The sequence below is a fragment of the Oncorhynchus clarkii genome, chromosome 5 (genome assembly GCF_045791955.1).
Source record: "Oncorhynchus clarkii lewisi isolate Uvic-CL-2024 chromosome 5, UVic_Ocla_1.0, whole genome shotgun sequence".
In the NCBI taxonomy this organism is placed as follows: domain Eukaryota; kingdom Metazoa; phylum Chordata; class Actinopteri; order Salmoniformes; family Salmonidae; genus Oncorhynchus; species Oncorhynchus clarkii.
In genome coordinates, this window is record NC_092151.1 from 9,776,943 (window position 1) to 9,799,117 (window position 22,175).

Below are 22,175 nucleotides of genomic sequence, written 5' to 3' on the forward strand. Positions count from 1 at the left end.
TTACAGAATACATTTGGTTGAGTTATTGCTGCCAAAGGAGGGTCAACCAGTTATTACACCCAAGGGTTCACATACTTTTTCCACCCTGCATTGTGAATGTTTACACGGTGTGTTCAATAAAGACATGAAAACACATTGTTTGTGTGTTATTAGTTTAAGCAGGCTGTTTGTCTATTGTTGTGACACATTTTATGACCAATTTATGCAGAAATCCAGGTATTTCCAAAGGGTTCACATACTTCTTCTTGCCACTGTGTATGTGTGTGTGTGTGTGTGTGTGTGTGTGTATATATATATATATATATATATATATATATATATATATATATATATATATATATATTTATTGACATATATACACAGTACCAGTCAAGAGTTTGGACACACATACTCATTCAAGTTTTTTTTCTTTATTTTTACTATTTTCTACATTGTATAATAATAGTGAAGACATCAAAACTATGAAATAACACGTATGGAATCATGTAGTAATCAAAAAAGTGTTAAACAAATAAAAATATATTTGAGATTCTTCAAAGTAGCCACCCTTTGCCTTGATGACAGCTTTGCACACTCTTGGCATTCTCTCAACCAGCTTCATGAGGTAGTCACCTGGAATGTATTTCAATTAACAGGTGTGCCTTGTTAAAAGTACATTTGTGGAATTTATTTCCTTTTAATGCGTTTGAGCCAATAACTTGTGTTGTGATAAGGTAGGGGAGGTATAAAGAAGACAGCCCTATTTGGTAAAAGACCAAGTCCATATTATGGCAAGAACAGCTCAAATAAGCAAAGAGAAATTACACTTTTTTTGTTAACATGATTCCATCTGTTATTTCATAGTTTTGATGTCTTCACTAATATTCTACAATGTAGAAAATAGTAAAAATGTAGGATAAACCCTTAAATGAGTCGGTGTATCCAAACGTTATATATATACACACACGAGATGCAGTTACTCAAATAATACAGCAGGTGGTTCTACAACTATAAATACATATTCATAACCTAGCTGCTTAATTATGACAAAACTTATACAACTAAGGATGTCTTTTTCAACCCTGTTACACCTGCAATCCTCCTCCATGCCATTGACCTTCAGATTGTCACTATATTCTAAAATAATTCTCAGCAGAAAAAAAGATGTAGAATTAACGCTCTGCACACCGTTATTTTCCTTAGACTAATTGTAAGCTCCTTATTTTTCATGTACTTTACCTATATGGAATGCAAGGGTTGGATTTGCACTTAACAATTTCATGTAAAAAAAAAAGAGTAAAAAATCTGGCTCATGTTACCCTCATACATTATCTAGTGGTATCATTTACAATTGAGAACATATAGCTTATCTCAACGATATGGGGATGATTTGTGAGTTCAGCTATTCTCTGTCTCAGATGTACAATGACAAGGGGCACATTGATTGCATATGCCCATTAGGCCAGTAATGCCATCATACTGTAGGTCTATGGCTGTATTGGTAATGCATGCCATTATGATAAGCAGCTAAATGGGTTCACATGGCTGATATCCTGAGACAGTGCCAAGCAAATAAACCCCATTGGAGCTCTCACAACTGTACAAAAACAATGTTCAGTTAAAAAACACACCTTCACACCTTTTTATTGTAGAACTATGATCTGTGATTAATGAACATTGACACTAGTTCATCTTGAATAATGTTTTTTAAATTAACAATTAAAACAAGTTTAAACATATAATTTCAGAATGTACAAATTAGCTAACTTGTTTGTAAATATTAGACATCTTAGTAAGGAGGCTATAATTACTAAAGCATCATTTCAGGTGAACAAAAAAAGTCCATACCAGTTGTGACAAACCTTGATCCACTCCCTGATCTACTGGGTGAGCAGACTTCTACTTCCCACCAATAATACACATTATTATCAACTCATTCGGTTTGATCATTTTAATCAAATGTGTTAGTGCTGGGCTTGAACAGAAAGAAACCTGCACACCCAGCATACCTCCTGGAGAAGGATTGGCCTGCTACAGTTGTAATAGGTTTGTAGTCTAAATTGTGTGTGACTTTTAACTGTATTGTTGTATATAACATGTGCTAACATATACAATCCATGGTATACGAGGATGTGCCAGCAGGTTCTTGGGACATTCACTGGGACCTCTTCATCTGCAGACAGTGTTTCACAGCTGAGGAGAGACAACAACACAAACAGGCTCCATTATATTGCAATTAGACAGCCCTGACTATTATCTCTGTTTGTCTTCATGGTTTTCCTATCAAGGACTAGAACTGTAGAATGTTTTAATACACTATGTCATCCCACAACCTGCCCTATCTAACTAGCTAATAGACCTACTCCCTTGTCTGACAGCTGGAGCAGGACATGCTTTCACCCTGTTGAAATTTAGAGTATGCCTTTTTAATTTACAATGATAAATAGGCCTACATCAAGACAACAAGCTAATATGAAGTTTGCTAGCTGATTATATTTCACTTAGCTATAGTATGTAAAGTTGTCTAGCTGGCTAGCTAGCAGCTCATTAGCCTACACACAGTTGCCTGTTGTAGCTAGCTAGCTAATAATACTGTAACGACCCTGGGTTTATAAGCGCGGAACTCGAGCATGTCTTTGCGGCACAGTCGATAGCGCGCCGGACCAAGGGCTAGAAGGTCGAGGGTTCGAGACCTGCTCCCTGCTGTTCATTACAATACTGTAAATACTGTAATGACACTGCAGGGGGCAGGTCTCGAACCCTCGACCCTCCCCTCAATGAGCGCTAGTTTGCGACTCGACGTCTTTTCGGAACAAGCTCACCGGCCAAGCACACGCATTCTAAATGTTTATTTTGGAGCAAAGGGTTGTCAAGCGGAGGCTCCGCTTATGGTCAAAACATACCGTTAGGGGCCAAGCTGAAATTTTCTCCTTAGGTTGAAGAGGCACTGTTGCGCCTTCTTCACCACGGTGTTGTGTGGTGGGACCATTTCAGGTCCTCTGTGATGTGCCCACCAAGGAACTTGAAGCTTTTTACCCTCCACTGGGGCCACGTCGATGTGAATGGGGCGTGTTGTCTCTGTGGTCTCCTGTAGTCCCAGATCAGCTCTTTCGTTTTGTTGACATTGTGGGAGAGGTTATTTTCCTGGCACCACTCCGCCAGGAGTAGTAGTAGGCTATCTCATTGTTGTTGGTAATCAGGCCTACCACTGTTGTGTCATCAGCCAACTTGATGATTGAGTTGGAGACGTGTTTAGTCACACAGTCATGACCAATGAATTCAAAGCTGCATTATATTCATTGGCTAAATGCCATGCTAAGTGCGTACGGCCCAGTACATCACTGGGGCCAAGCTTCCTGCAATCCAGGACCGCGCCTATATCGGCGGTGTCAGAGGAAAGCCCATAAAATTGTTAGACTCCAGTCACCCAAATCATAGACTGTTTTTGCTGCTATCGCATGGCAAGCGGTACCAGAGCACCAAGTCTAGGAACAAAAGGCTCCTTAGCAGCTTTTACCCCCAAGCCATAAGACTGCTGAACAAATAATCAAATGGCCACCGGACAATTACATTGACCCCCCAATTAGTTTTGTACACTGCTGATACTTCTATGCATAGTCACTTCACCCCCCCCCCCCCACTTCACCCCTACCTACATGTACAAATGACCTCTAACCTGTACCAAATGACCTCTAACCTGTACCAAATGACCTCTAGCCTTGTTATTGTGTTAATTTTAATTTTTTTTTGTTTATTTCATAAATATTTTCTTAAGTCTTCCTGAACTGCGCTGTTGGTTAAGGGCTTGTAAGTAAGCAATTCACGATAAGGTCTACACTTGTTGTATTCGGGCGCATGTGACAAATAAAGTTTGATTTCTAAATATACAGTGCATTCAGACCCCTTGACTTTTTCCACATTTTGTTACGTTACGCCTTATTCTAAAATGGATTACATTTTTTCTCATCAATCTACACACAATACCCCATAATGACAAAGCGAAAACAGTTTTTTGAAAAACAGATAACTTATTTACAAGTATTCAGACCCTTTGCTATGAGACTCTAAATTTAACTCGGGTGCATCCTGTCTCCATTAATCATCCTTGATGTTTCTACAACTTGATTGGAGTCCACCTGTGGTAAATTCAATTGATTGGACATGATTTGGAAAGACAAACACCTGTCTATATAAGGTCCCACAGTTGACACATGGAGTAAACAATTAACAAGTCAATAACACAGTAGAAAAAAAGAGAGTCTATATACATTGTGTGCAAAAGGCATGAGGAGGTAGGCGAATAATTAAAAATTTTGCAGATTAACACTGGAGTGATAAATGATCAGATGGTCATGTACAGGTAGAGATACTGGTGTGCAAAAGAGCAGAAAAGTAAATAAATATAAACAGTATGGGGATGAGGTAGGTAAAATTGGGTTGGCTATTTACCAATGGACTATGTACAGCTGCAGCGATCGGTTAGCTGCTCAGATAGTAGATGTTTGAAGTTGGTGAGGGAGATAAAAGTCTCCAACTTCAGCGATTTTTGCAATACGTTCCAGTCACAGGCAGCAGAGAACTGGAACGAAAGGCGGCCAAATGAGGTGTTGGCTTTAGGGATGATCAGTGAGATACACCTGCTGGAGCGCGTGCTACGGGTGGGTGTTGCCATCGTGACCAGTGAACTGAGATAAGGCGGAGCTTTACCTAGCATGGACTTGTAGATGACCTGGAGCCAGTGGGTCTGGCGACGAATATGTAGCGAGGGCCAGCCGACTAGAGCATACAGGTCACAGTGGTGGGTGGTATAAGGTGCTTTAGTAACAAAGCGGATGGCACTGTGATAAACTGCATCCAGTTTGCTGAGTAGAGTATTGGTAGCCATTTTGTAGATGACATCGCCCCCCCCCCCCCCCCCCCCCACACACACAGAGGGCCACAGTTTAGAGAAGTCATCTCAGACAGATCCAGCTCAGAGGCCCAACTCCTGAGCTTCGATCAGCAGTATTTTAAAATGAATGTTCATGCAACAAAACAAAAAAATCTAACACGTATCAGAGACTATGCATCTTGATGGGTATCGGATTGTTAAGGAGAGAAGCACATCCCTAGTAGATAACAGTCGTTAGAAACGTTTGGTGATCAATGAGACAGAGCTAGCTAACCAGCTGAGCTAGCAAACAATGTTACAAAAGTAACATTTTGGATTGGAAAAATACTCTCAACAGGCTCTGCAATTCATAAATCAGAGTAGCAAGTAATCATGATGCACTGTTCAATTATTTATCCATTTAAACATACATTTTTTGAAGAAACCGCAGTTTTTGCCACAGCCTTCAACGGCGCTCATGCGTTTTAAACGTGAGCTTGTCCAAAGTGTCGGACTGGAAGACAGCTGCTATCCATTGGAGCACTGCAATTTGTTTCCCAAAACGCTGGGGCCAGGCTTAGCAAAAGGTCATTGGGTGAAAGTTTGCAGTGTATATACCTCGAGCGTATCAAAGTTATATGTGTGTTGTGAATCGCGAACGGGATACATTTATAGCCTGGTAAAAACGTTAGAGCCTATTGTGCAATATGTTCCAAAATGCAAATAAAATACACATGTGACAGTAATTCAGAGATGCAGTTCATGAGCATAGTGTTTCTGTATTTGTCTGGCTACGATGTACATTTCGACACGTCTTCACTCCATGACTGTGTAACAAGAACCCAGCATTATTTTCGGAATAAAAAAACATCATGCATCATAGACAACGTCAGAAAGTAGAAGTTACATTTATTAGACATCGGTAGTTTCATTTCTCTTGAAAGCGAGCAGAAAATTATGTTCGGTAAGCACAATTAGAAGTTACATCAAATACATGTAATTTCTGATTTCTCATTTTTGATGCATGTTTTTTTTCTTTGGGAAATAAATGCTAGGCTCTTGTTACACCGTTTACACAGTCATGGAGTAAAGACGTGTTGAAATGTCCCCGAGTCCGGGTTATTCAATTGAGTATAATATCCTAATTTAGCACAAGTTGTAAGTATAGGGTTGAACAATGGCGACGAGGATAACGTTTGAAAAAGTATAGTCAAATATGAAAAGTGTGTTCGTGTCGACAAGATGGAAAGCACCGTACTAAAGTTTGACTGCTACAGTGAACCTGCTACACTCGTCCGCGTTGAACTAGGTGGTTGATGGCGTTAGAGCAGGATGAATACTACCGGTTTATAATTCCCAACAACGCACAGAAAAATGACAGTCAGGTTGCACCAGAAGCGAGAGGGAAAACCACTGACTTCATCACACCTCTATCAGAAACCATGGAGATACGTGCCGCTGCTCACACCAATGCACCACATTACAATGGCCCCTCCCACTGTCCCCAACAACGAGTAGGCTTCCTTTCACCCTTCATTTCATGGACAACCAGGACACTGGCAATGTTGCACTGATATCATGCTTAAAAACATTTCCCAAATATGATACTGGTTACCTGGTAATGGTTTCTTGTTGACAATCCTTGAACACAGCGCCAGGCCTACAGGTACACGTGACATAAAGTGGAGGGAGGGAGAGAACACTCAATATTCTCAGTGGTATAAAGTACTTAAGTGAAAATACTTAAGTCTTTTTTTTTTTTGATATCTGTACTTTACCTTACTCTTTATATTTTTGACTACTTTTACTTTTACCACACTCCTAAAGAAAATAATGTACTTTTTACTCCGTACATTTTCCCTGACACTCAAAAGTACTCATTACATGAATGGCTAGCAGGACAGGAACATGATCCAATTCATACACTTATCAAGAGAACATCCCTGGTCATCCCTACTGCTTCTGATCTGACAGACTCACTAAACAGAGAACATCCCTGGGGGGGTGGCAGGTAGCCTCTGAGCGTTGGGCCAGTAACTGAAAAGTTGCTGGATCAAATCCCAGAGCTGACAAGGTAAAAATCTGTCATTCTGCCCCTGAACAAGGCAGTTAACCCACTGTTCCCTGGTAGGCCGTCATTGTAAATAAGAATTTGTTCTTATCTGACTTGCCTAGTTAAATAAAACAATCCCTCTGATCTAACAGACTCACTAAACAGAGAACACGTGGCCATCTGTACTGCCTCTGATCTGGCAGACTCACTAAACACAAATACATCTTTTGTGAGTGTTGGAGTGTGCCCCTGGCTATCCCGTACATTTTCAAAACAAAATGGGTCCGTCTGCCATATAAGAAATTTGAAATTATTTATACTTTTGATACTTGAGTATATTTACAACCAAATACTTTTACTCAAGTAGTATTGTACTGGGTGACTTTCACTTTTACTAGAGTAACATTTAAGTATGACAATTGGGTACTTTTCCCACCATTGAATATTCTAGCATCTCATGCACCGCTGACAGCAAGGGTTCAGCACTCATCTACCTTTCACCTCTGCATCTCTAACCAATAAACAGACAAAAAAATGTTTTTCCATTATTGATCATGAATGTACACCAATTGTTCCTCACTCATATATCAGTCTATCGTGTTACCAAAGGATACATGGGAAGGTTTCTGCTTCAAGCCCAGAGGGGTATACGTCAAAACAGGATCAATGAGTTAGCCTGCTAACTTGCCTATTCAGAAGAAGTTTTGTTTAGAAGGATATGCTTGAAATTGGCATCATCTACTTAACTCAACAACCAAAAACACATATCTAAATCTAGCTTTATGAACCAGAAATTAAATGGTTCTTTCTGGTTGTTTGTCAAAGTTAACTTGCTTTGTAGTATACCCCGCTGGACCGGACTAAATAAGCTGGAACTAACCTGGCAACAGATGGCTGCTGATCTCTGATCCCAGGTACTATTCACTGCCAACGTGTCCTTGAGCAAGTCACTTAACCCCTACAATTGCCCCAGCGATGCTGATCTGCAGCCGAGTCTGTGCTGCTGCCAGCCTTGTGTGTTTGTGCTGTTTATTAGGTTGGATTTTGTATCAGCAAATCAATCCTTTTCCATGTAAAGTTAATCTTCTATCAGTATCTTTCTTCTATAAGCAGGCCCCAATTTACAGGGGAGGTTCAGGTATGCAAATCAAAACAGTAAATCCAGCCAAAATGTTAGCTTTTGGTCTAGTACACGTCACAAACTCTCTGCCAAAAATAACATTGTAAAAAAGACCATAATCCATACACAATGAGGGAGAGAAACAATGGAGAAATAACAGCAAGTTTCTTTTTTATTTTATTTGGTGTACTTAAAGCGTAGCAGGAGGAGAAACAACATCACTGGCTCATTACAGCCTTAAAGGTACGCAAACAAGTTAAAGGTTTCAAACGGTTTTACATCACTCTTGGATACGTGACCATCTATCGCTGTGTTTTTTTTTTTTTTTTTTTTTTACAGACAAACTGTGCAAGACCAAGATGCTATCCTTCAGATAATTTATAAAATAATAAACAATAAAAAAAATCCAAGGCAACATTTATGAGCTGTGTAACACAGTCCACTCCAGAGATGACAATGCTGTTGAACTTTGGGAACTTTGTCCTCGCCGCGCCTTTAGGAGTCCTTCTTCATCCCCTCCTCCCACATTATGTTCGCCGTCGCTTTCTTCGCTGTGGAACAAAAACATTACACTTTAGACGTAAGAGGCATACCTAAACAACTCTGCCTGTCTGTCTGTCAGTCAATAGGCCTACGTCAACAAAACTATATGTGTGTCTGCCTGTCTGTCAAGAGACCTACCTCAACACCGTCTGCCTATCAAGAGGCCTACCTCAACAACACCGTCAGTCTGTCTGTCAGAGAAGCAGTCACAGACAATTTGACAATGAAAATGAATGGTCAAGACCAGAGCATTCCAATTAATGTGATGCTGACCTTTTAAAATTGTACATATCAACAATGGCCATTTAAAATCTGTTAATGTGACAGGTTCACCGTTCCTCAATAATGCAATGAAGAAAACGTGTTACATTTCCGAAAACTGTCTGAACCCATTCCTCAAAACCTGTTAGAGCGAAAGGCATCACCGTCAGCTACTGTCAAAGAGCAGATGCTGCATATTTAATCCTTTAAAATGGTAAAGATAAGATTCAAAAGGGCAAAAGCTGAGACAGTTTTAAAAAGGATTCATCGTGTTTCAGAGAGACATTGAAAACAGATGCCCGGTGTGCCTACCTTCATCTTTGAACTTGTCCGCAGCCTCTGTCGCCTTGCCCTTGAGGTCCTTGGCTATGTTGTCAATCTTGGACTCGTGCTTGAGGAAGATGGGGCGGATGATCCGCGTGTATATCTGGATGGATCCGTTAGAAGGAGTTGGAGCCATGCACCACACCAAGAAGGCACACTGAGGGGAAACAAACAAAAGAACGTTCTCACCCAATGCTTCCAGGAAACGCCGCCAAGAATAAATCTCAGAGTAAGTGCTCTAGCAAATTACACAAGCTGGCAGGCATGAGCTCCGTTGCCATGGAGATTTAGATGGGAAGGAAATAAGTACATCTGCTTCATACCAGCACATGATGAATGTAGATTAAGGAAGGAGATTAAGTTATTGAATCGAGTCCATATAATGTTATGATTTAACATGCTTTTAAATACCTTAACGATGAGCTACTGTGCCTTCAGAAAGTATTGCACCCCTGGACTTTTTCTAAATGTTGGTGTGTTACAAACTTAAAATGTCGTCACTGGCCTAAACACAATACCCCATAACGTCAAAGTGGAACTATGTAGAAATGTTTACAAATTAATTACAAATTAAAAGCTAATGTCTGGAGTCAATAAGTATTCAACCCCTTTGATATGGAAAGCCTAAATAAAGTTCAGGAGTAAAAATTTGCTTAACAAGTCACATAATAAGTTGCATGAACTCGCTCTGTGTGCAATAAGAGTTTACATTTTTTTTTGTGTGTATCAATACAAAGATACAGGCATCCTTCCTAACTCAGTTGCCGGAGAGGAAGGAAACCGCTCAGGGATTTCACCATGAGGCCAATGGTGATTGTAAAACAATTACAGAGTTTAATAGCTGTGATAGAAAACTGAGGATGGATCAACAGCATTGTAGTTACTCCACAATACTAACCTAGTGGACAAAGTCAAAAGAAAGCCTGTACAGAATAAAATATTCTAAAACATGCATCCTGTGTGCAACAAGGAAAAGTAATACTGCAAAAAATGTGGCAACGCAATTAACTTTCTGTCCTAAATGCTAACTTATGTTTGGGGAAAATCCAACACATTACGGAGTACCACTCCATATTTTCAAGGATTTTTTATTTTACCTTTATTTAACCAGGTAGGCTAGTTGAGAACAAGTTCTCATTTACAACTGCGACCTGGCCAGGATAAAGCATAGTAGTGTGAACAGACAGCAACACAGAGTTACACATGGAGTAAACAATAAACAAGTCAATAACACAGTAGAAAAAAAGAAAAAATGAGTCTATATACATTGTGTGCAAAAGGCATGAGGAGGTAGGCGAATAATTACAAATTTGCAGATTAACACTGGAGTGATAAATGATCAGATGTTCATATGCAGGTACTGGTGTGATACTGGTGTGCAAAAGAGCAGAAAAGTAAATAAATATAAACAGTATGGGGATGAGGTAGGTAAATTGGGTGGGCTATTTACCGATGGACTATGTACAGCTGCAGCGATCGGTTAGCTGCTCAGATAGCAGATGTTTGAAGTTGGTGAGGGAGATAAAAGTCTCCAACTTCAACGATTTTTGCAATTCGTTCCAGTCACAGGCAGCAGAGAACTGGAACAAAAGGCGGCCAAATGAGGTGTTGGCTTTAGGGATGATCAGTGAGATACACCTGCTGGAGCGCGTGCTACGGGTGGGTGTTGCCATCGTGACCAGTGAACTGAGATAAGGCGGAGCTTTACCTAGCATGGACTTGTAGATGACCTGGAGCCAGTGGGTCTGGCGACGAATATGTAGCGAGGGCCAGCCGACTAGAGCATACAGGTCGCAGTGGTGGGTGGGATAAGGTGCTTTAGTAACAAAGCGGATGGCACTGTGATAAACTGCATCCAGTTTGCTGAGTAGAGTATTGGAAGCTATTTTGTAGATGACATTGCCGAAGTCTAGGATCGGTAGGATAGTCAGTTTTACTAGGGTAAGTTTGGCGGCGTGAGTGAAGGAGGCTTTGTTGCGGAATAGAAAGCCGATTCTAGATTTGATTTTGGATTGGAGATGTTTGATATGAGTCTGGAAGGAGAGTTTACAGTCTAGCCAGACACCTAGGTACTTATAGATGTCCACATATTCTAGGTCGGAACCATCCTGGGTGGTGATGCTAGTCGGGCGTGCGGGTGCAGGCAGCGAACGGTTGAAAAGCATGCATTTGGTTTTACTAGCGTTTAAGAGCAGTTGGAGGCCACGGAAGGAGTGTTGTATGGCGTTGAAGCTCGTTTGGAGGTTAGATAGCACAGTGTCCAAGGAAGGGCTGGAAGTATACAGAATGGTGTCGTCTGCGTAGAGGTGGATCAGGGAATCGCCCGCAGCAAGAGCAACATCATTGATATATACAGAGAAAAGAGTCGGCCCGAGAATTGAACCCTGTGGCACCCCCATAGAGACTGCCAGAGGACCGGACAACATGCCCTCCGATTTGACACACTGAACTCTGTCTGCAAAGTAGTTGGTGAACCAGGCAAGGCAGTCATTATAAAAACAGAGTCTGCCGATAAGAATACGGTGATTGACAGAGTCGAAAGCCTTGGCCAGGTCGATGAAGACGGCTGCACAGTACTGTCTTTTATTGATGGCGGTTATGATATCGTTTAGTACCTTGAGCGTGGCTGAGGTGCACCTGTGACCGGCTCGGAAACCAGATTGCACAGCGGAGAAGGTACGGCGTGATTCGAGATGGTCAGTGATCTGTTTGTTGACTTGGCTTTCAAAGACCTTAGATAGGCAGGGCAGGATGGATATAGGTATGTAACAGTTTGGTTCCAGGGTGTTTCCCCCTTTGAAGAGGGGGATGACCGCGGCAGCTTTCCAGTCCTTGGGGATCTCAGACGATAGGAAAGAGAGGTTGAACAGGCTGGTAATAGGGGTTGCGACAATGGCGGCGGATAGTTTCAGAAATAGAGGGTCCAGATCGTCAAGCCCAGCTGATTTGTACGGGTCCAGGTTTTGCAGCTCTATCAGAACATCTGCTATCTGGATTTGGGTAAAGGAGAAGCTGGGGAGGCTTGGGCGAGTAGCTGCGGGGGGGTGGGGGTAGAGCTGTTGGCCGAGGTTGGAGTAGCAAGGAGGAAGACATGGCCAGCCGTTGAGAAATGCTTGTTGAAGTTTTCGATTATCATGGATTTATCGTGGTGACCGTGTTACCTAGCCTGGGCAGCTGGGAGGAGGTGCTCCTGTTCTCCATGGACTTTACAGTGTCCCAGAACTTTTTGGAGTTAGAGCTACAGAATGCACATTTCTGCTTGAAAAAGCTGGCCTTTGCTTTCCTGACTGACTGGGTGTATTGGTTCCTGACTTCCCTGAACAGTTGCATATCGATGGGACTATTCAATGCTATTGCAGTCCGCCACAGGATGTTTTTGTGCTGGTCGAGGGCAGTCAGGTCTGGAGAGAACCAGGGGCTATACCTGTTCTTAGTTCTGCATTTTTTGAACGGAGCATGCTTATCTAAAATGGTGAGGAAGTTACTTTTAAAGAATGACCAGGCATCCTCAACTGACGGGATGAGGTCAATATCCTTCCAGGATACCCGGGCCAGGTCGATTAGAAAGGCCTGCTCGCAGAAGCGTTTTAGGGAGCGTTTGACAGTGATTAGGGGTGGTCGTTTGACTGCGGACCCGTAGCGGATACAGGCAATGAGGCAGTGATCGCTGAGATCCTGATTGAAGACAGCGGAGGGGTATTTGGAGGGCCAGTTGGTCAGGATAACATCTATGAGGGTGCCCTTGTTTACAGATTTAGGGTTGTACCTGGTGGGTTCCTTGATGATTTGTGTGAGATTGAGGGCATCTAGCTTAGATTGTAGGACTGTCAGGGTGTTAAGCATATCCCAGTTTAGGTCTCCTAACAGAACAAACTCTGAAGCTAGATGGGGGGGGGGGGGGGGGGGATCAATTCACAAATGGTGTTCAGGTTACAGCTGGGAGCTGAGGGGGGGGGGGGGGGGGTCGGTAGCAGGCGGCAACAGTGAGAGACTTATTTCTGGAGAGATACATTTTTTTAATTAGAAGTTTGAACTTTTTGTGTAAGGACCTGGAAAGTATGACATTACTTTGCAGGCTAACTCCTCCCCCTTTGGCAGTTCTATCTTGACGGAAAATGTTATAGTTGGGTATGGACATTTTTGGTGGCCTTCCCAAGCCAGGATTCAGACACAGCAAGGACATCAGGGTTGGCAGAGTGTGCTAAAGCAGTGAGTAAAACAAACTTAGAGAGGATGCTTCTGATGTTGACATGCATGAAACCAAGGCTTTTTCGATCACAAAAGTAAACAAATGAGGGTGCCTGGGGACATGCAGGGCCTGGGTTTATCTCCACATCACCCGCGGAACAGAGGAGTAGGATGAGGGTGCGGCTAAAAGGCTATCAAAACTGGTCGCCTAGAGCGTTGGGGACAAAGAATAAAAGGAGCAGATTTCTGGGCGTGGTCAAATATATTCAGGGCATAATGCGCAGACAGGGGTATGGTGGGGTGCGGGTACAGCGGAGGTAAGCCCAGGCACTGGGTGATGATAAGAGAGGTTGTGTCTCTGGACATGCTGGTTGTAATGGGTGAGGTCACCGCATGTGTGGGAGGTGGGACAAAGGAGGTATGAAGAGTGGAACTAGGGGGTCCATTGTAAACTAAAACAATGATAACTAACCTGAACAACAGTATACAAGGCATATTGACATTTGAGAGAGACATACAGCGAAGCATAAAGTAATCGCAGGTGTTGATTGGGAGAGCTAGCTAAAACAACAGGTGAGACAACAGCTAATCAGCTAACACAACAACAGCAGGTAAAATGGCGATGACTAGGCAGAGAGGGTCGGATTAACTACACACAGAGCCTGAGTTCGCGGCTGGGGCCGACAGATAAAAAATAAATAAACAGAATGGAGTACCATGATTAATGGACAGTCCAGCAGGCATCAGATATGTAGCCAAGTGATCATAGTGTCCAGGGGGCAGCAGTAGATGAAACAGGGGAGCCGCCACTACGCTAGTGACACGGCGTTTAAAGTTAGTAGCCCTGGGCTAGTAGGAGCATCTGCTCCAACAGAGGCCGGATGAAAGCACAGCTGATGGAGTATTCGTCGGCAGACCAGTCGTGGTGGTGCGGCGGGGCGCCGTGTCGACAGAGAATCCAAGCCAGATGGTGAAAGAGGTATAGTGGAATTTAGTTTGCTAGCCGGGAGATGTGCCTGGCTCACGGCTAACTGGTGCTAGCTTCGTGGCAGTGGCGTTAGCCACTATATCCAATCGGTAGCAGCGGTGATCCGGTGCCAAGGTCCAGAGTTTACAGCAAGGATCCGGTGGAGTTTTGGGCTCTAGCCGTGTATGAGTGGGGTTCGTGTGAACAGCTGAGTAGGCCGGGAGGTGGGCCTCGGGGATAGCTTCGGTACTGGGTGCCACGGTGAGTGAAAGCTAGCTGTGAGCTAGCTAGCTGTAAGCTGTGAGCTAGCAAGCTGTAAGATGTGAGCTAGCTAGTGAAGATCAGAAGTAGTGGTCCAGGGATTACGGCAGGAATCCGGCGTTGTTGTGGAGAGACAGTCCGATATTGGTAGACTAGCGAGTATTATCCAGGCTAAAAACAGGGCTGGTATCTGTGCAGAAGGTAAAAGCCGCTAGCAGTGGTTAACAATGACTAAATAGCTTGTAGCTCATTAGCTGGTTAGCTTCTGGAGATTCTTGAATGTGTTCTAAAATTGAAAATAATATCAATTCCGTATCACATTGGGTGAGGCAGGTTACTGGAAGGTATAATCGAATAAAAAAATTGAAAAGAGATTGAAAATCAATTGAAATATATATATACAAAAAATACGAAAAATACAAAAGTACACGAGAGGACAAAACAAACACATCTTCACTGCTACGCCATCTTGGATAGTGGTAACTGCATCATGTTATGGGTATGCTTGTAATTGTTAAGAACTGTGGGAGGTTTTTTTATATATAAAAAAGAAACAGAATGGAGCTAAGCACAGGCAAAATCCCAGAGGAAAACCTACTTCAGTCTGCTTTCCACCAGAAACTGGGAGATAAATAAAAAAATTCAGCTGGACAAACCTAAAATACAAGGCCAAATCTAACCTGGAGTTGCTTACCAAGAAGACAGTGAATGTTCCTGAGTGGCCAAGTTACATGTTGCAAGACCTGCAAAAGGTTATCTAGCAATGATCAACAACCAATTTGACAGAGCTTGAAGAATTTTGAAAATAATAAACGGGCAATTGTTGCACAATCCAGGTGGGGAAAGCTCTTAATTAAGAGACTTCCCCAGAAAGACTCAAAGCTGTAATAAGAGACTTCCCCAGAAAGACTCAAAGCTGTAATTGCTGCCAAAAGGTGATTATAACATATTGACTCTGGGTTCAATACTTATCTAATCAAGATATTAGTGCTGAGAGATTAGTCCTTTAGATTGGTTCAGATTCATTTTGATTATAAAATAAATACGTTTTTGATTTGGATTATTTAGGTTGAATGCTGTAACACAGAACAAAACAATAAAAGTTCCATGATGGTAGTGACTGCCCATTACTGCTAATCACTTATTAGCCATCATGTCTACTTTAAAATATTTCAGTTGTTGTGTATTACATTTGTTTTATTTGATTACTTTATTTCAATCTAAGTCATCTCATCTCTATAGATCTGCTGTCTGACAAAAATCACTTTTCTAGTTCTTCAAACTAAATAAGGCATACTTTCATTACTGCCGAATACCAACTATCACTTAGATCATGTGTTTTCAGGTAGAGATGCCCGATACCCCTCAAAATAACGCACTCCGTCTCTTCCGTAGCAGGCATAAAAGAAACACAGACCGAACAAGTAGATAAGAAATGGATTATGGTCATTAGAGTTAATTACCACGTTTTATGAGCTAAACTATGTAGAACATTGGCCTGTTGATCTGATAAACACTACCAGTCAAAAGTTTTAGAACACCTACTCATTCAAGGGTTTTTCTTTATTTTTTACTATTTTCTACATTGTAGAATAATATTGAAGACATAAAAACTATGAAATAACACATATGGAATCATGTAGTAACCAACATATGCTGAGCACTTGTTGGCTCATCCCAAAAGTTGGTTGAGGTCCGGGGATTGTGGAGGCCAGGTCATATGATGCAGCACTCCATCACTCTCCTTCTTGGTAGAATAGCCCTTACACAACCTGGAAGTGTGTTGGGTCATTGTCCTGTTGAAAAACAAATGATAGTCCCACGAAGCCCAAACCAGATGCGATGGCATATCGCTGCAGAATGCTGTGGTAGCCATGCTGGTTAAGTGTGCTTTGAATTCTAAATACATCACTGACAGGATCACCATAACACCTCCTCTTCCATGCTTAAAACGGTGGGAAATACACATGTGGAGATAATCTGGTCACCCACACTGCATCCCACAAAGACACGGCAGTTGGAACCAAAAACCTCCAATTTGGACTCCAGACAAAATAACAAATTTCCACCGGTCTAATGTCCATTGCTCGTGTTTTTTGGCCCAAGCAGGTCTCTTCTTCTTATTGGTGTCTTGTAGTAGTGGTTTCTTTGCAGCAATTTGACCATAAAGGCATGTTATCCTCTGAACAGTTGGATGTTGAGATATGTCTGTTACTTGAACTCTAAAGCATTTATTTGGGCTGCAATTTCAGAGGCTGGTAACTCTACTGAACTTATCCTCTGCACCAGAGGTAACTCAGGGTCTTCCATTTCTGTGACGGTCCTCATGAGACACAGTTTCATCATAGCGCTTGGATGGTTTTTGTGACTGCACTTGAAGAAACTTTCAAAGGTTCTTGAAATTTTCCAGATCAACTGACCTTTGTTTTAAAGTAATGATGGACTGTTGTTTCTCATTGCTTATTTGAGCTGTTCATGCCATAATATGGACTTGGGTCTTTTACCAAATAGGGCTATCTTCTGTATACCCCGCTAAATTGTCACAACACAACTGATTGGCTTAAATGCATTAAGAAGGAAAGAAATTCCACAAATTAACTTTTAACAAGGCCCACCTGTTAAATGAAATGCATTCCATGTGACTACCTCATTAAGCTGGTTAAGAGAATTCCAAGAGTGTGCAAAGCTGTCATCAAGGCAAAGGGTGGCTATTTGAAGAATCTCAAATATAACATTTTATGATTTGTTTAGCACTTTTTTGGTTACTACATGATTCCATATGTGTTATTTCATAGTTTTGGTGTCTTCACTATTATTCTACTATGTATAAATAATCAAAATAAAGAAAAAGTATGTGTTCTAAAACGTTTGACCGGTAGTGTAGCTCCTGGGGCGGCAGGGTAGCCTAGTGGTTAGAGCGTTGGACTAGTAACCGGAAGGTTGCGAGTTCAAACCCCCGAGCTGACAAGGTACAAATCTGTCGTTCTGCCCCTGAACAGGCAGTTAACCCACTGTTCCCAGGCCGTCATTGAAAATAAGAATTTGTTCTTAACTGACTTGCCTGGTTAAATAAAGGTAAAATAAAAAAAAATAAATAAAAAAGTGTAGCTCCAGAGAAACTGCATTGCGTGCGTTGACAAATTGGAATTCAAATTATTGAACAGACATCAGTGATTTAGTCATTTAAAACAAAAAAAAAGAACTGCAATGTTTTTTCTTCATGAATTGTTTTCCACATTTTAGCATTGATCTTCTACTTTGACATTAGTTTTGTTTAGATCTTAGACAAAATTAGAATTAAAACAATTTTAATCCCACTAACAACAAAATGTGAAAAAAGTCAAGGGGTGTGAATACTTTCTGAAGGTACTGTAAGTGTGGTTTATTTTCAGAATTCACACCTTTTGAAGTTGAAAACATTTCAGCCAATTATTTAACTATGGAGTGTGTTTGGATGTTGGCAACTGTGTGCAGAAGGTTTCACAATAGCAAGACAGTTTGACAAATGAGGGTGTATGTGCACTGCACATCATGCCCTCAATGTTAATCTCATCAAATAGTATCAAAGATGAGGAAACCACTGTACTTCAGGACCTTGAGGTTAAGGACAAACACCAGTATGCATTACCTTTCCCATGTAGTAAAATGGGAACCAGGACAGGAAGATGTCAGCAAAGAACTCTGCCACGCTGAACACTCCATACACCACCCAGTAGGTCAGCCATTTTGTGTCATCATCTTTGGTTACACTCTCAATGGCTTTGATCCTGCAATTAAAGGATAAGTCCATGTTAGCGACAGGATGCCTAGAAGCATAATGGAAAAGTATTATGCAAGATGACATGAACACACTGAGCAGGATTCATAACAAACACGAATTCGCATTGATTTTATATTTGGGAAAGAATAGCCAGGCTGTTAAGCTACAGGCTAAAGAAAGAACATAATAGATACCATACGGCCTGACAACTAGGTTTCCATGGTAATATTTTGACTCACGAGTGGGAGTTCAGAGCAAATTGTGAGTCTTGTCTCAATGTTTTGCATGCCAAATAAGAGTGAGTGTTCCATTTGTATCTTTGAACAGCATTTGCGTTGTTTCACTGTGTGCGCTGACGTTCGTAAACTCATCCATATCTAAACAAGTTATGAATTTAATAATATAACTTGTTGTACGAGGATAACACTATACGTCAGAGTTCAGTTGAACTTTGTCCAGACATGCAGAGTTAATCACAAGGAGCAACTCAAATGACTGAGTCACTTACGTTTTGTTTCTGTGGTTAATCATGTGCATCTGGATTTTCCTCTCTGTGCTTATTGCCCAGTCTCTTGCAACACTCCACAAGAGCAGCAGTAGCCTCATGGCTGCTTTTCCCCACATTTAGGCCTACATGTTGAATAACTAAAATATAGTACTCATTGCAGATCCATACGGTCAGTGCGTCTGGGAGAAAATGTGATCTCCTCACCCCGAGGAGTGATTTTATATCATTCATAGAGTTAGAGTTTGATTAGATCATCCACACCAAAAAAAAGTGTTAGATTGTGACATTTTAATGTTTCAACGGTTTTTGCACAATAGAGAGCGGAACCACAACACAAAGTAGCCAGTTAATCATGTGGCAATACATTTAATAGGATTACGGCTATAGCATATTGCTGCACTAAGTATTTTACGCAACTGTAGACACAGGAAAGCATACATTACTACCTTATGAAAGATGCCTTTAACCCATAACAGTTTAAGCCTCTGAGGGGGGGGGGGGGGGGGGGGGTTCTACTATGCTATATGGAATTGTTTTAAGGTCATACAAGGATAATCTTGGTATTTGATTTTGAATTTTAAGACCCCTTAATGCATAATAAAATAATAATAATAAAATATTTTATTTATTATTTTTGTCCTTACTGCTATTAGCCCATACAAACGCATTCACTACATGGAACAACAGATTGTAGTCCGCTGCCCCCTTCAAAAAAAGAAAGTTTGTTCTTTAGTGTCTGTCCTATAGGCCAACTCGTTCGGACGCTACGGACGATTTTGAGAGATTTCCGGGACGTCTCATGGTCTGACAAACACCGCTCTAGCTCTGCCACCTTTCACCGCAGACACGGAAGTGCAACGTTGGCGGATGTGGTGGATTGAGCCGCAACTAATGCAAAATAAAAAACATATCTCTAGTTTAAATAGACAGATTCTTATGGAGATTTTTGTATTGTGCTAATTAGATTTCCGCGGAGGCGAGAACATCGACTCTAGGTTTTTTTTAAAGGTGATATCAAACACACACCCGACCTGCAGATGTAACGGATATGAAACGGCTAGCTTAGTTAGCGTGGGCGCTAAATAGCGTTTCAATCAGTGACGTCACTTGCTCTGAGACCTTGAAGTAGTAGTTCCCCTTGCTCTGCAAGGGCCGCGGCTTTTGTGGAGCGATGGGTAACGACGCTTCGAGGGTGACTGTTGGTGTGTGCAGAAGGTCCCTGTTTCGCGCCCGGGTATGGGCGAGGGGACGGTTTAAAATTATACTGTTACACAGACACAATTGTCTACAATTGGACCTTAGTTAGTATGTAAGATGCTGCTGGCATATTGCCGAGTACTTTACCAGTGCCATTCAAAGAATCCTGACTCTCAAGCTAATAGTAAGGTGCACATACCCAGACATTATTCTTCAGCATGGGTATGACTAACGTTACATTGAACACCCATCAAGCAAAATGTGTTTAAAATTATTCACAAGATCAAATAGGCTCTCTCCGTGCAACGTGGGCGATTGATTCCCCGTTGGGCCTTGTTTTCTGTGGGCAATGTTGAAATAGCAGTGATATTGTGTTCATGCTATTGGGCGTGCGTGTGAGGAACAGGGTAGGGTGGGTCATATATGACGCAATTCATTAATTGTTTTTTTTTGTTGCCCAGAACAGGGCAGCAACAATTTAATATTTGGTTTGCTATCCTAAATGACCAATTTATGAGAAGAATAAAAAAAGACTTACGATATGTAGGCTGGATAAACAAATCCGATGAGGTTGCACAGTAGGGAGGCTCCATACCCAATAACCAGGTAAATTGCGAGAATGACGACGACAACTGCAAGATAATAACATCTGTTTATTAGCCTACAGGCTACAAATGTCATCGATTAATATAAGTGATTGTCTAATTATCATCTAGTCAAAAAATAAAAATGGTGTACAGTATGCTCATATGGAAGCGTATTGTATTCTGACAAAGCCCCTCAAAACGTACAACAATTTATTTGATCAGAATATTGACTTGACGTTATTTGTCAAAATAACAAACTGTGCCACGACCGATGCAGGCTGTGTTATCAGAACTCTCACAGCATACCCCCATTTTCTTTTCAATAAATAGATCCCTTGTGCCTCCCCCCCCCCCCATCTCATAACAGCAAAATACTTACCGATTGCGATATAGGCCCTGTTTACTCCAGTTTTAGCTTCTATCTTTGCCAATGCATCGGTCATGAAATTCTTTTCATGAAGAAACTTGTCGAATCTCTCTTTTATGTCCTGTACCATTGCTGCCATGATTTTCGTGTTGTATGGTGCTGGTTGGCTATTGAACTGCGACACCCATGCAACTCTATCCTGCTTCTTCTCGCTGTTCAGAGTAAATGAATGGAAGCACGGCCAGAATCACACTGAACGAAACGTCACTGCAATATGTCTACAGCCACACCCAATACTTTGATGACATTGCTAAATTGTATAAAATCAAATTGTATTTGTCACATGCGTCGTAAACAACAGGTGTAGACTAAACGTGACATGCTTACTTATAGGGCCTTTTCAACCATTCCAGTGTTTTACTTGCTATATTGTATTTACTTCGCCACCATGGCCTTTTTTTTTGCCTTTACTTCCCTTATCTCACCTCATTTGCTCACATCGTATATAGACTTGTTTATACTGTATTATTGACTGTATGTTTGTTTTACTCCATGTGTAACTCTGTGTCGTTGTATGTGTCGACCTGCTTTGCTTTATCTTGACCAGGTCGCAATTGTAAATTAAAAATAATAACGCAAGCAATAAATACACAATGACAAACGATTTTCTATATACACGGGGTATTTGTATTTGTATTTATTATGGATCCCCATTCGCTGCTGCCTTATCAGCAGCTACTCTTCCTGGGGTCCAGCAAATTAAGGCCGTTTATATAAAAAAAATATACAATACATTCACCGATTTCCAAACACACGGTGTGCCCTTAGTCCCCTACTCCACCACTACCACATATTTACAGTACTAAATCCATGTGTATGTACAGTGTGTATGTTATCTTGTGTGTGTATGTGTGTATGCATGTGTCTGTGCCAACGTTTGTGTTGCTTCACAGTCCCCGCTGTTCCATAAGGTGTTTTTTTAATCTGTTTTTTAAATCTAATTTTACTGCTTGTGTCAGTTACTTGATGTGGAATAGAATTCCTTGTATTCATTGCTCTATGTAGTACTGTGTGCCTCCCATAGTCTGTTCTGGACTTGGGGACTGTGAAGAGACCTCTTGTGGCATGTCTTGTGGGGTATGCATGGGTGTCCGATGCATTCAGGTGCATTCAACATGTCAATACCTCTC

The 22,175-nt window shown here is 41.5% G+C and overlaps 1 protein-coding gene across 1 annotated transcript; it reads right to left on the bottom strand.

Annotated features, from left to right (window-relative positions):
• Positions 1–8,176: 8,176 nt before the first annotated feature.
• LOC139408314 (receptor accessory protein 5) lies at positions 8,177–21,251 on the bottom strand. The gene is made up of 5 exons (XM_071152040.1): positions 20,998–21,251; positions 20,570–20,663; positions 18,195–18,333; positions 9,139–9,307; positions 8,177–8,573 (listed from the first exon to the last, which is right to left on the bottom strand). Exons 1-5 carry the CDS (start codon positions 21,122–21,124, stop codon positions 8,518–8,520), a joined length of 585 nt encoding a protein of 194 aa, XP_071008141.1. The 5' UTR covers positions 21,125–21,251; the 3' UTR covers positions 8,177–8,517.
• Positions 21,252–22,175: the final 924 nt, after the last annotated feature.